Here is a 13,780-nt window from a genome sequence, read left to right as displayed (position 1 = left end):
ACCATTCAAATTTGACAAAACTATTCCTGATTTGGAGATCTTGCATTGGAGGAGTCTTGCCGTTTTTTCACAAAAAGCCTGCTCATATCCTCTGTGGCAACATTGCTCCTGCAGATAGATAAAATCACAAGTTATTCGATCATAAAGTGATCTAAACAAGATACTGCATCAATTTCAGGAGCTAGTTCTCTCATATGTATGCCCAGAATGTCAACAATTCATAACCTCCTAAAACACAAATCACGCACAAAAGTACATATTCTACTCTTTCAATGATTGCTAACAATAACACTGCATAACATTTCTCCAAAGTATTTTAAGTTTAAGAGATAAAGTGAAAATGGAAATGAAACGAGCCAAAATATTATCAAGGTGATGGACTAACCTTCCCTTGAGCTGAGGAGGTACAAGCACATTACCCATAGTTTCAGGAATATTCTTGGAGTGAGGCAAATTTCCTCTCGGTACCTTGGGACGACGTGGAAGAGAAGAAGCATTCCCATTTAAGTCCCTCTTCCGTAATGCACTCTCAGCCATTGCAGCTGCAACAACAGAAGCATGGTCACCACCAGTCACCTGTGCGAGTGTGGGTGACTCCAGAAGAAACAAAGCATCTGGTAGCTTCTCAACACTCTCTTCCTGCTGACATCTCCTATAAACCCCACAACAGATACTGTAAACCCAAAAAAGGCCAAAACTTTACAGAAACAATGCTCTAGACTTAAATCTTGACACCAACAATTCATTCAATATCAGAATTGACTAAGATCCAAATCAACAAAAGGAACTCACTTTAGCAAACCTAGGAAACTAAGATTCTTGTACAAACGCATCTATACTAAAAGAAAAGAACAATACTTGAAGCCTCAAGGTAGATTTATAGCTAATATCTGAATCGAAAAGCTTAACCTATATAAATCAAAACTAGTCATAACTGTTTATTCCATCGAGAAAAAAAAAAAAAATCCCAAAATTTCGAAAACCCTAGAATCACTCACTGTCTAGTTGGAGGAATTGGAGAGGGTTTTCGTTGCGGTTGTGGGAGTGGTTGCTTCTCCTCGGCGGCTAAGACATCGTCGTCGGATGAAGAATCGTCGTAATCTACGAGTGACATACTTTCTCCAACCCTTGCAGTCTCTTCCTTCCTAAACGACGTCGTTTACAGCCGTTTGGTTTTATATACACACAAGCCGATGAAATAGACTAGTTGTTCTACAGAGTGACTTCTGTAGCCAAAATAATAACAGTGATTCAACTTCATTGTTAACTGAGAGTCTCATCTATATTAGACAATAATATGTTTTTATTGTCCATGTGAAATTAGCCAACTGAAGTTGAGATGAACAAAATAAATGTAAACAAAAAAAAGAAACGAAAGAAAGATTGGATTACACATGAGACTGTGACCCTCAAAAGAAGGTATATGTGTATGATGTATATACAGGGTTCAATATATCCCACTCATCTCAAGCTGCTCTGCTTGTTCCAGCTCGGTAGAGATCTTTCTGAATTAATGCTCAGATCGTTCAACAGAGTATTATTACTGCATGATTTTAAAGGGCCTATGTTAAATCCCCTTAACCCTGGTGACCGTTGCTGGTATGCACTTGGTCTAGTATTACCGCCATTGTTTGCAATCCTGAGTTTGCTTGGTGCTTCACTCATCATTGAGGTGGTCAGGCATAGCTTGTTCTTATACGGCGAGTAACTCTCCGACTGTGTGTCGAAGCTTCTCGGTCTTATCCTCGGGGAGCTCAAAGATCTTGACTTTGCCTTTGCTGACTCTGTTGCAACCATATAAGTTGGTGTACTTACAGCCACCGTGGCAGGGCTTTGTTCCTCTTCACTTATTGAAACTTGTCTTTTATGATTATTAACCAATCTTCTTGGTGATGAGTTCCTTGGAGTTTTAAGCTGTTTCTCATTCAAAGTTTCCTCTTTAGGTTTTGTTTTCAAAGAGAAGTCGAGATCTTCGAGCTCCTTGCTTTTGGTTAGCTGCGTATCTACCCATTCGTCTAACCAGTACTTCCACTTCGTGTTACTCCGTTTCTGGTATGACTCCGCGGATTTCTGATGTTCACAATGAATAAGTGGTCAGGTCATTATGAAACTTCTTACAAAGCAATATAATTCCAGACTAAACAAGCGTATAGATACCCGGTGGGTGACTGCATATTCCTTTATCCTTTCTCTTCTTAGTGAAGCTTCTTTCTTACTCATGACCACAGCCTCTGCCTCTTCCTTTGTTAAAAGACTATCGTCCCATCTCTTTTGACTGTTTGTGTCCACCTGAAAATGTAACATTTTCTTACATACCGATAAACTACTGCAATGTATTCAAAACGTTACCTTCTTTAAATCTGAAGACGTACCTTGAGAATGTTGTCATTGAATGTATTGCCCTCTTCATAATCTCTGTGAGCACCTCCGGGAACCTGTGTCCTCTTACCACAGACCTGTGACTGAATGTTCACAACAGATTGCAAGCATTTTAGTGTAGTCATTGCTTGGCGTCTCACGGCACGACCTCTGATATATGCTTGGAGCTTCACTATTCCCTTCAAGGCACGTAGAGCTTTCCTTGCCTTCAATGAAGTTCAAAAAACATTATCAGCGTCATCAGCAACCCAAAAACCAGAACATAAGAAAACACTCGTCTTTAATATATATTCACATCTGCCTCTCAAGACTTAATAGGTCAATGAAACAGGACATGTATGCATCAGGATGATGATAAACAGCGCACACACACACACACACACAGATACTGATACGTTTGGAACCAATAAACTCCTTCATTCAATTCACCAAAGAAGTACACAAATTGATCAATGAGAGAATTCCTCTAGCTCTCAACCACTGCCTAAACCCGATCCTAGACTCATTCAGAATCCCCAATTCCTGCCTAAACTTTCATTAAACATGTTAGCTCTCTAGCTAACCTACTCTATTATAGTCAACACAACTACAAGCTAATAACATAACTTCAGTATTAGACTAACACAAGGCTTTTAACATAACTTTTCACGAAACTAACCTTCATTAAACATGTTAGCTCTCTAGCTAACCTACTCTACTATAGTCAACACAACTACAAGCTAATAACATAACTTTTCACGAAAAGAAGTCAATTTTTTTCCAAGAAAATCACATAAGAAAAGGGTACACAAGCTTACAAGATGACCCCGAAAAGCAGTCTGAATCCGAGTAGCAGCATGGACTTCTTCCTGTCTATCTAAAAACATTTGATACTGGACTACTAGATCAGCAGTTTCAGGGGATGTTGAACCTTTTGATTCTTCTATGGAATCTAACTGTCGACTACAAGATACTTGGCTGATCTCACCCACATCTGACACAATTTCCTTCTTCTGTTCCTCATACGATTCATTACTTGTCCTGTGCTCTGGAGGTGCTGTAATGGAAGGTAATCTCTTCTTAATCCTAAGCTTCCAAAACGACCATTTTCTTCTCTTCTCTTTCTACAGAAATACATAAGAAGAAGAAGAAGAATCAAACAAGATGCAGAAACCATCACCAGCAGAAGAATGGGATTTTTTTTTTTCCCTTTTGCCCTCACCTTTTCTGAGTTAGCTTCTGAAATAAAAATCCTTTTCAATACAGTGAACAAGCCTTTCTTCTTAGCCATTGTTGCAGAACCATCACCTGCTATAATGCTCTGGTAATGCTCGCTCAATCAGTCAACCAAATCTGAAACAAATGTCGAACTTTTTTATATAAACAAAACAGTGACCAAATCAAATCAAAACACTACGGATACATATTGCCTAAAACCCTGAAATGTGCAAGTAAATACACATATCTCAGTACCATTATCTTAGATTTGATGAATCATACTTCAGATCAATACTCTAGAGATTCTTCTTACAATAATAAACTGCTTCTAGGAAAACTAAAATCCGCAAATGTGTCCTGAAATCTAAAAATTAGATCACACAAAGACACCAAAAAGCAGAAGGAAGTATCTAAAAAAGCACAATGCAGGTACATCACAAAATTGAAGTCTGTCTCCAAGATTTGAAACAAAACATATGAAAGAAAGAAAAAGAAAAAGAAAAAAAACTTACTTGATGGTGGTGTCAAAGATTTCTAAAAAGGTTAGCTTAATTGAAACTGTGTGAAATCGACAGAAACAAGAAGATTCAGGGAGAGGAGGGGTTTCTTCTTCAATGAGCGAAGATGACTTGACTGTTCATAAAATTATGAATGTGAACAAGAGAGAAGAAGCCTTGTTCTCTTCTCCACTGGTGCCGACAGGTGAACGTGCCACTTCATTGCCCCCACTCGAAATTATACTTTTACCCCTCATCTTCCCACTGCTCCTAACATCTGGTGTGTGTGGAATGATCTTTGCTAATTTCCTACCACAAACTTAGTTCTTGATTTTTTGTATATATTATTACTTCACAGATTTTAAAATATTATTAAGCTACATTAATCATTACTTCAAAAAGTTAAATAAGATCTCGTAGTATCATCATATTTTTATGTGTGAAAAGTTATATAAGTTGAAGATAAGTTAATTTCAAATGTAGTAAACAAATGCTCTCTCCATGTGGGAAGTTGTTCATAAATATCCTCAGACAGATCCCTAAGTCACACAACTCATAAATGCATTATACAATGTCAAAGATGAAATAATGTGATGAATAGCTACATTAGTTTAAAGCACTTTAACAACAGCAAACTAACTAAACTTTGCAACAAGTGTGAAGTAATGTATTAACAAAATCAAGACCATCATGCATGTTTTGTTTTCCCTAATTAAAATCTAATCGTGCTTTGTGTACCTTTCAATACTGCTACAAAAGTCACATTACACTTTATGTTGAAGACTTAATTTGCAAAGATGATTAGGTACTTACTACTATATATGATAGTGAAACCTTTTTAAAAAATTGGTCAAACGAGAATGACAACGCATTGTACATCTTTCAGATGGAAAAAAACATATTCTCCAAGTGGTATCCCTCTCAACAGGACAAAACTTTCAAAATCCAATTGCACCCATATGTATATATATATATATATTTTGTATAATGTAATTAAATTTAAAATACATTTTCAGACTTTTTTTTTAAATAGACAAAGATCGGAAAAACATTTTTGTACTACACATAGGGAAAATTTGAATACACACATCTATATCTGATAGATCAGCAATAATACAGACTACTAATCTACAAGATCTGGTTTATAAAATTTTTTTAAAAAAAGAACATTAGTTGTATAATTATCTCATCTGTAACATGTTTAACCATAGTTATAAAATTAAAAAAAACATGTTAACAACTTTAGAAAAAAAGACTGAGCAAAACGAATCACACCTAAGCTGGTTATAATAAGCCCAATAAAAATTAGCGTTAGCCCAGTGAGGCCCAATTTCACTTTGTAGTTAATTTCTTCCTCTGACCAGTTTGCTTGGCTTTGCTCTCTCTCTCTCTCTCTCTCTCTCGTCAAAGCAGCTGATCGAGTATTCTCATTTTCTAGGGTTCCAATCAAAATCTATCTGCAACAACAAAAATGGCTTTGGCAAATCGTTTCAGATCAGGGATCTCCTTCTTCAAGAACATCTCCATTTCTGATTCTGTCTCCTCCGCTAGATCCAATCCCCATGGAGGCTCGCTTTTCCCTGCGGTAATCGTTTTCTTAAAAATCGAATCTTTAACTCCCATTTTTTTTTTTTTGTTGTTGTAAAGAATCGATTTTAATTAACAAAATCAGTCGATCTAATCGCCTGATTGGATTTATAACAATAGAGTATGGAATTATCGTGTTTTCGCGTTTACATTGCTCAGCTTTACAATGTTGTTAAAGTCTTTAACTGTATCTGTCATCGTCCTTGAGGTTTCCCAGATAATGTTATCGATTTCATCTTTAAATTTTGTATTTTCTTTCTACCGCAGTTGAGAGAATATGCAACTGCTTCGGCCCAACAAACCGCTAATGTTAAGGTACACACCCTTATCTATGCTACTCAGTTGTTACTATTCCTAGGAGGATTACTCTTTTTCTTAGTGATTTTTGTGTGTTAAGGTAATATGAACCAATGGATAGCTGGATTTTGTATAATAATGCATTAACATCGTTGGAAGTGTATCTAGATTTGTTCTTTTTGTGTTAGTTACATTGTGTTTTGTTGTTTCTCAGGTGCCTATAGCTTTAGTTGGTGAAAATGGCAACTTTGCTTCGTGGCTATACATTGCAGCTGTGAAAATGAATTCCTTGGAAAAGATTGAGTCGGATCTTTCTGAGATGATTGAGGCAATGAAGACAGCTCCTACTTTTGCTCAGTTTACAAAGGACCCCTCTGTTCCTAGAGCGACAAGACTGGCTGCTATTAGGGATGCTTGTGATCAAGCAAAGTTTGCTGAACCCACCAAGAACTTCCTCTGTATGTAGCAAAACTTAATTTGGAAAGTGCCTAGTTTTTTTTTTTTTTTTGATTTTGATTGAAAAAAGTTGTTTGCTTTCTGAAACAGCTTTGTTAGCTGAGAATGGAAAGCTGAAGAACCTAGATGCCATTGTGAAGAAATTTATGCAGCTGACAAACGCACATAGAGGAGATATCAAAGTTTTGGTTACCACAGTCATGGTAAGCTACATATAGTTTGATTCTGTTTTATCTCTTAAAAGAACCTCAACTTAACATTGTGGATTGTATTAACGAATGATTTTGATCAACAGCCGCTTCCCCCTGCTGAGGAGAAGGAACTGAGGGAGACACTCCAGGAGATCATTGGAGAAGGGAAAAAAGTAACTGTGGAACAAAAGGTATGTAATCTGATACATCACAGGCTTGTTGCGATTGTGAACGTGTAACCCGGAATATAAACATCGATGTCTATGCTGGTGGTAATGTTGTATTGCAGATTGATCCAAGCATCTACGGTGGGCTAATCGTAGAGTTCCAACAAAAGGTGTTGGACATGTCAATCAGGACAAGGGCACAGCAGATGGAGAGGCTCCTCCGTGAACCTGTGGACTTCACCAACCTCTGAAAAATCTATCTTGAGAGAAACATCCCCCAAGTTTGTGATGATGCCACCCAATTGACAAATAAATATGGACCCTCCGGGGAAAACAATATATAGCTTGGCCACTTGCTCTCGTTTTGAATTTTGTCATTTGCAATTTAACCATTTGTTGTTGTTTGCTCTTCCTTCGAAATAAGCTTTTTCGAGACGTCAAAATTTCAATGAGATTATATATTGTCCTTAGTTTTTGTTTGGTCACTTTAACAGAATATGCTAAAAGTGAAGTTGGGAGAGCCACGAAACAAAAACAAGAGTACATTAAGGTGCCACGAAGCTACATAATTTATCTAATCAGAACACCGTCATTGAGTATTATAGGAAAAACCAAATTGACATTTTCTCGGAGACTATAATTAAAGGAATATCCGAAAAAAAAAATAAAAAACAACAATTTTTTTGTTGTAAAGGATTGATCTTTTTGTTTGCATCGGCCATCCCTAACCTTAGGATTTCGTGTTCTTGCTCTGAGCGAAACCCTAGATTCGGCCATTTTCCCCATTGAGCAGAGATGCTGCGAGTAGCAGGAAGGAGGCTTCTGTCTGTTTCGCAGAGATCTTCGACTGCGACCTCCTTCGTCCTCTCCCGTGACCATACCCTTTCCGATGGCGGTAACTCCTCTTCCGCCCCTAGATCTGTCCCCTCTGCGGATCTCTCGTCGTTCAGTTCTTACCACCGGAGCCTTATCAGAGGTCTGCCGATCTACAAACCCTTTATCTCTCTAGATTGATTTTTTCATTTCTGCTGTTGTCTGTAGTTTTTATCAATTGAATGATTTCCAAAAAAGAAACCTTTTTTTTTCTTTGCTTGTATGAATCAAGAGAATGATTGAGATTCGTAATCATATCCCAAACATATTTATCTTATTTGAAATTTCAATCGAATTCGAATTGACCAGTTCCGAATGATCCTTTGTTTGATGAGAAAAAAAAAAGCCTTTTTGATCATTTGTATCCCATCAATTTGTCTTATTATTAGGGAGATTGATGTTTTATCGTCTGTGGGGATATCATGTTAGCTAATTATACTTTGTTTGGCGGATTCATTAGCAGCTAAAAGGCAAGAGCTTGCATCAGTTGAAGAATCTGATATTTAGTATTGTTAACCAAGAGAGCTATGTTTGTCATCTTAGCTTAAGATTTTTGCTGTTTGTAAGCATCTCTATAATAATGAAGAGCAATCTGATCATTGAATTTGTTACCTTGGTTTTTGCATTAAATAGAGTTTAGTTGTCACTGATTTTGATTTTAGAATTGTTTGGATAAGTCTGTTAGCATTAGTCTTTTATCTCATGGATTCCACTTTTCTGTACTTATGTTTTCCTTTAGAACCATAACATTAACTCCAAGTCGTGATTGTGGTAGTCCTTTCTCCACTGTCATTTACTGAACGTTTTGTTGCTTAATATACTTATTGTGGTGGATTAATGTTTCATGCAATTTTCAGGTTTCTCATCCCAAGTCCTTACTCAAGGAAATGAGATAGGTTTTGGTTCGGAAGTCCCGGCCACTGTCGAAGCTGTCAAAACACCTAACTCAAAGATTGTCTATGACGACCATAACCATGAGCGTTACCCACCAGGTGACCCCAGCAAGAGGGCATTCGCCTATTTTGTCTTGTCGGGTGGGAGGTTTGTATATGCCTCTGTTATCCGTCTTCTTGTTCTGAAGCTGGTTGTGAGCATGTCTGCAAGTAAGGATGTCCTTGCCCTTGCATCTCTCGAGGTTGACCTAGGGAGCATCGAACCAGGAACAACTGTTACAGTCAAGTGGCGTGGAAAGCCCGTCTTCATCAGGCGAAGAACAGAAGATGACATCAAGCTGGCCAATAGCGTGGATGTTGGATCCCTGAGGGACCCACAAGAAGACTCGGTTAGGGTCAAGAATCCAGAATGGTTAATCGTGGTTGGAGTCTGCACTCACTTAGGGTGTATCCCCTTGCCTAATGCTGGTGATTACGGCGGTTGGTTTTGTCCGTGTCACGGTTCCCATTATGATATCTCTGGAAGAATTCGGAAAGGTCCTGCACCATACAACCTGGAAGTACCGACGTACAGCTTCTTGGAAGAGAACAAGTTACTCATTGGTTAATGAATAAAGCACAAGAGTCAAGTGTTTTGGTCTGAATGATCTTTAATATGTTTTTGTTTTAATATTTTCCGGCATTCTAGCGCTTTCCTCACACTTTGGTCTCTCAGCAAGATTGTCTTGTTTTGCTGAATAATACAAACTTGTCATTGTATGACTTAGCATCTGTCTCAACTGGTGTAAGACACTGTTCATAGTCTGTTTATTATTTGAAAAGAATTTTGAATAGTGTCATGCCTATCTATCCCAGTATATATATCGTTTGTAAAAGAGTTTCCTTTCGTATCTTAAAAGTTCGTAGGCTTCGGTCACATCACAATCGAGCCACCGAATGTTCTTCTAATGGATTATGCTTAGAGCTGTTTCAGAATGTTAGTCAACCTTTTTACATGTTCTCTCTGGAGGAAACATTTTGAAGACGTTCCAAGTTCAACTTTGTCTTCCATAATGAGAAGTCTGAGACTACTTCTTTGATGAATGCTGTCATTTATCTGATTGTATCTTAGCCTCATTTACTCATTTAGTTGGTTATCCATGATTCTACTTCTTTGATGATGCCCTCCTTTTTTTTGTTCGAGGCTTCTAAAATTCATTGGTGAAAACACTATAAAATTTGCTGCTTATATTGTGGTGGTGGTGGCCTAAGAAATGTCCTTGATGATTCTCTTCTTCCTACTTACTTTACCTGACGTCTCGCTGTGAATCTTAAGAACGTGGTGACCCTAGCTAGCTAGTCACTAGAGACGGCTCTCATCGTCGCAACATAACAACAGATTTGCATTATACTCCAGTTTAAGTATAAGTAATTTGTGACAAAAAAAATTCCTATTTTTTCAAAACATGTTCCCTTTTATCTACTTTGTATTTAAGAGAATCATACTGAAATAAAAAGATTTATGTCACATGTTAACTATACTCAAAAATTAAAGTATCAACAAAAATGTCATCAAAATCATGTAGTAGTATAATTTAAATATTAATTAATAAAGGTTATTAGAAAGAAAAAAGGAAAAACAACAAAAAAAAAAAAAAAAAAAAAATTGACCTTTTCTCGAAGACTATTCTTTCTGTAAGCATCGGCCGTTCCTAACCTGAGGTTTGTGTTCTTCTTCTTGCTCTGAGAGCGAAACCCTAGATTCGGCCATAACCCATTTGAGCAGAGATGCTGAGAGTTGCAGGGAGGAGGCTTTTCTCTGTTTCTCAGAGATCTTCGACTGCGACTTCCTTCGTCGTCTCCCGAGACCACACCCTTTCCGATGGAGGAGCCGACTCCGCTTCAGCTCCCAGATCCGTCCCATCTGCGGATCTCTCATCTTTCAATTCTTACCAGCGGAGCCTTATCAGAGGTCTGCTGATCTACAAACACTTTTCTCTCTCTTGATTTTCATTTCTGATGTTGTTTACAGATTCGTTGATTGAATGATTCTATACAAAAAAAAAATTGATTTTTTTTTGTTTGTAAGAGTCCTGGGAATGATTGAGATTGTTATTTTCGTATCTGGGCGATGATATGTGCAAATTGACATGACATCTGATTTGAATTCCATGAAATAGAAGGTGTTGTATTATAGCTTGGGTTACCATTTCTCCTTACTGGATTAGTAGTTATGCCTCTAATGATTACTTGTTCTGTCCAAATGGAAGTGAACATTTCATTTAGATTGATCGGATATGAATTGACCAATTCTGAGATTATCTTTTCTTTGATGAGAAAAGCTATTTGAGATCTTTGCTTGGGAATTTTGTTTTGTTTTAACCATGTTGTAATACATACCATCTGAGCATTGGAGTTGCTTGCTTGTTTTTCTTTCGTTGATAAGACTAGTGTAGTTTCAACTGAATTTGATATTTTGGTCCTTCATTATTCTTCTATTGTTTGCAGCTATTTCCATGATCACTTCTTTCATCCAGAAGGAAATAGACATTTGAGTTTATGATCGAATATGAATTGACAAGTTCTTAGATAATCCTTTGTTTGATGAGGAAAGCTTCCTGTTTGTAAATCCTTGAGTTGTGTAATCCTTAGTTTGATTAACACAAGCTTCCTGATATCTGAAGTTTTTATCTTGTGTATTTATATCGATCATTGAAATTTGGTTTCTTGATTTCTGCATTGATTAAAGTATAATTTTTTGGATATATTTCATACTCCTGCATCTTATACCATATGGATTCTGTGTTTATTTACTTGTGTTTTATTATAGAAGCTTATACATTAATTTTCAGTGGTAGTCTTCTACTGCTTAATACTTATTGATGTGAATATATATTAATGTAGCATTTTTGTTTTCAGGTTTCTCTTCCCAAGTTCTTGCTCAAGGAAATGAGATAGGTTTTGGTTCAGAAGTACCAGCCACCGTGGAAGCTGTCAAAACGCCTAACTCAAAGATTGTTTATGACGACCATAACCATGAGCGTTACCCACCTGGTGACCCTAGCAAGCGTGCATTCGCCTATTTTGTCTTGTCAGGTGGAAGGTTTGTATATGCCTCTGTTATCCGCCTTCTTGTTCTGAAGCTTGTTGTGAGCATGTCCGCAAGTAAAGATGTCCTTGCCCTTGCATCCCTCGAGGTTGACCTAGGGAGCATCGAACCAGGAACTACAGTAACAGTCAAGTGGCGTGGAAAGCCCGTCTTCATCAGGCGAAGAACAGAAGATGACATCAAGCTGGCCAATAGCGTGGATGTTGGATCCCTTAGAGACCCGCAAGAAGACTCTGTCAGGGTCAAGAACCCAGAATGGTTGGTCGTGGTTGGAGTCTGCACTCATTTGGGATGCATCCCTTTGCCTAATGCTGGTGATTATGGAGGTTGGTTTTGTCCGTGTCACGGTTCGCATTATGATATCTCTGGAAGAATTAGGAAAGGTCCTGCACCATACAACCTGGAAGTACCTACCTACAGCTTCCTGGAAGAGAATAAGTTACTCATTGGTTGATTAAATAAATCACGTCAGTCAGTCAGTGTCTGGGTCTCAATGAACTTCATCTGTTTTTTTGTTTTGTTTTTATTATATTCCGGAATCCGACATTTTGAAAGCAAGATTTGTCTTGCTTTTTCGCCGAATAATACAAACTTGTGATATTTGTTGAACGTTACCCAAGCTTCGATTATTTATTGCTCGTGAAAGACTATGTTCATTAGTCTGTGTTTATTGTATGAGAGAGATTCCTTTAACGTATCTCAAGATTCTTGGCGTCATCATCAATTTGGGTTTGCAATTACGTTTTGAGTTCCAAGTTTAAATGTAAATGTTCACTACAACTGATATAGCTATGCATACACATGTAACATATACCAAAACTGCAGATAAAGTCTACAGACTACAAGAATGAGCTCTTGTATCTAAAAGTAAATATTGGCTTTGATTATCTAAAGTAAGTAGAAACTGTAATCGTAAGAGAATCCCGTGAATGAATACTTGTCACTTGTCAGTCATGCAAAAGGGGCATATAGCTAGATCTTTTTTTTCTTTCTAGATTTGGTTATGTACACAAAGCATATAGGGACAAAAGAAATAGTTTGATTCAGATTAATCTTATTTAGTTTTTTTATGTTCATTCTTTGTAAATTTTAGCTAAGAAAAATGGTTTGACCTTTTTAATAATTGGATTTGGATCCCGGTCGTATCAACCCCAGCCCTACCCTAGTACTAGTAGTCAGCTACCCTGGTTGCACACACAAAAGCCAAAATTTGATTTGGGTAAACCATTGTGGACGATGAATTATTGTTTTTTTCCCTGTCACCACCTATTGTTTTCCTTTAGTGATACGGAAGTGACTTTTTTCTGACCCTTGCTACCTAACAACGGCCATTACATACTTGCTAATTATAAGCCAAAGACCCAAAGGGTCTTGGACTAAGCAACCTCTCGTGTTTATCATAAGGCAACCGCTCTTATCTCTAATTATTTTATTCATATACATCAGACCAGCTGTTTTCTAAATTCAAACTGATTGATCTGGTGTTAAAATCACATTTATCTACATTAAAAATCCTATAGTATTTACATTATAATGTTGTTTTCCGACATAAGTTAGATTTGTAATCGAATATATAACCTATTTCTTGTATGTTAGCTAAGATATACTATACTGGATTAAATTGTAAGAAATAGAATATGTGAAAAAATGACAAAAAATAGTCAACTAATAGCAAATATCGCCATCATGATATATATATATATATAGTAGGCGTATGATTATAAGTTCGTCTTTAGCGTTCCCGACCTAACTCAAAAACTCACCACCAACCCCATTTGTTTCCCCTTCTTGTTTTTTATATTCTTCTTGATCGATCAAACCAAGAAAAACTCTTTCATTCTTACCCCCGACCCAGAAAAAAATGGCAACCATTTCGAATCTCGCTAATCTTACCCGCGCCCCTTGTCTCGACTCCAAATCTTCCTCTTCAGGTTCTGTCTTGCCCAGATCCTCCATCAGTTTCCGCACTTTGAACGCAAAGCTTTCATCTTCTCACCTTTCCCTTCGTTATAATCAACAATCAAGACCTTCCCTCTTGTAAGTCCTCTGTTTCTTGCTCTGGGGTTTCACCAAAAGATGATCTTTTTTTTAGCTGGAAACGTAACTCGAATCTCATGGTGTAGGCTAATAATATAATCAAGGTTCCTCTTTTATT

At 37.3% G+C, this 13,780-nt stretch overlaps 6 protein-coding genes across 8 annotated transcripts in view; 4 read left to right on the top strand and 2 right to left on the bottom strand.

The window, feature by feature from the left end:
• On the bottom strand, positions 7 to 1,189 carry LOC104735348. Its single transcript, XM_010455117.2, has 3 exons — positions 999 to 1,189; positions 386 to 652; positions 7 to 108 (listed from the first exon to the last, which is right to left on the bottom strand). The coding sequence occupies exons 1-3, from the start codon at positions 1,112 to 1,114 to the stop codon at positions 21 to 23; spliced, it is 471 nt and encodes a 156-aa protein (XP_010453419.1). The 5' UTR covers positions 1,115 to 1,189; the 3' UTR covers positions 7 to 20.
• LOC104735349 (protein IQ-DOMAIN 1-like) lies at positions 1,368 to 4,342 on the bottom strand. 2 transcript variants are annotated; one of them, XM_010455119.2, is made up of 7 exons: positions 4,089 to 4,342; positions 3,832 to 3,933; positions 3,581 to 3,711; positions 3,177 to 3,482; positions 2,373 to 2,585; positions 2,158 to 2,289; positions 1,368 to 2,070 (listed from the first exon to the last, which is right to left on the bottom strand). In XM_010455119.2, exons 3-7 carry the CDS (start codon positions 3,647 to 3,649, stop codon positions 1,462 to 1,464), a joined length of 1,329 nt encoding a protein of 442 aa, XP_010453421.1. In that variant the 5' UTR covers positions 3,650 to 3,711; positions 3,832 to 3,933; positions 4,089 to 4,342; the 3' UTR covers positions 1,368 to 1,461. The 2 variants fall into 2 exon arrangements, with proteins under 2 accessions (XP_010453421.1, XP_010453420.1); XM_010455118.2 differs by lacking the exon at positions 3,832 to 3,933.
• Positions 5,438 to 7,241, top strand: LOC104735347 (ATP synthase subunit O, mitochondrial-like). Its single transcript, XM_010455116.2, has 6 exons — positions 5,438 to 5,658; positions 5,928 to 5,975; positions 6,172 to 6,415; positions 6,504 to 6,616; positions 6,709 to 6,795; positions 6,894 to 7,241. The coding sequence occupies exons 1-6, from the start codon at positions 5,545 to 5,547 to the stop codon at positions 7,020 to 7,022; spliced, it is 735 nt and encodes a 244-aa protein (XP_010453418.1). The 5' UTR covers positions 5,438 to 5,544; the 3' UTR covers positions 7,023 to 7,241.
• On the top strand, positions 7,381 to 9,376 carry LOC104735346 (cytochrome b-c1 complex subunit Rieske-4, mitochondrial-like). The gene is made up of 2 exons (XM_010455114.2): positions 7,381 to 7,747; positions 8,502 to 9,376. The coding sequence occupies exons 1-2, from the start codon at positions 7,567 to 7,569 to the stop codon at positions 9,143 to 9,145; spliced, it is 825 nt and encodes a 274-aa protein (XP_010453416.1). The 5' UTR covers positions 7,381 to 7,566; the 3' UTR covers positions 9,146 to 9,376.
• On the top strand, positions 10,198 to 12,322 carry LOC104735345 (cytochrome b-c1 complex subunit Rieske-4, mitochondrial-like). The gene is made up of 2 exons (XM_010455113.2): positions 10,198 to 10,488; positions 11,436 to 12,322. Exons 1-2 carry the CDS (start codon positions 10,305 to 10,307, stop codon positions 12,077 to 12,079), a joined length of 828 nt encoding a protein of 275 aa, XP_010453415.1. The 5' UTR covers positions 10,198 to 10,304; the 3' UTR covers positions 12,080 to 12,322.
• LOC104735344 (transaldolase) overlaps positions 13,347 to 13,780 on the top strand; it is a 3,423-nt gene continuing 2,989 nt past the window's right edge. Inside the window, exon 1 of one of the 2 annotated variants that reach the window (XM_010455112.2) lies at positions 13,347 to 13,662. In XM_010455112.2, coding sequence (XP_010453414.1) covers positions 13,487 to 13,662 — 176 coding nt within the window. In that variant the 5' untranslated portion in view covers positions 13,347 to 13,486. The remainder of the gene's footprint in view (positions 13,663 to 13,780) is intronic. The other variant, XM_019234647.1, reaches the window with a different exon arrangement.

This window comes from Camelina sativa, chromosome 13 (assembly GCF_000633955.1).
Source record: "Camelina sativa cultivar DH55 chromosome 13, Cs, whole genome shotgun sequence".
NCBI classification, from domain to species: domain Eukaryota; kingdom Viridiplantae; phylum Streptophyta; class Magnoliopsida; order Brassicales; family Brassicaceae; genus Camelina; species Camelina sativa.
This window is presented reverse-complemented; position numbering and strand designations above follow the sequence as displayed.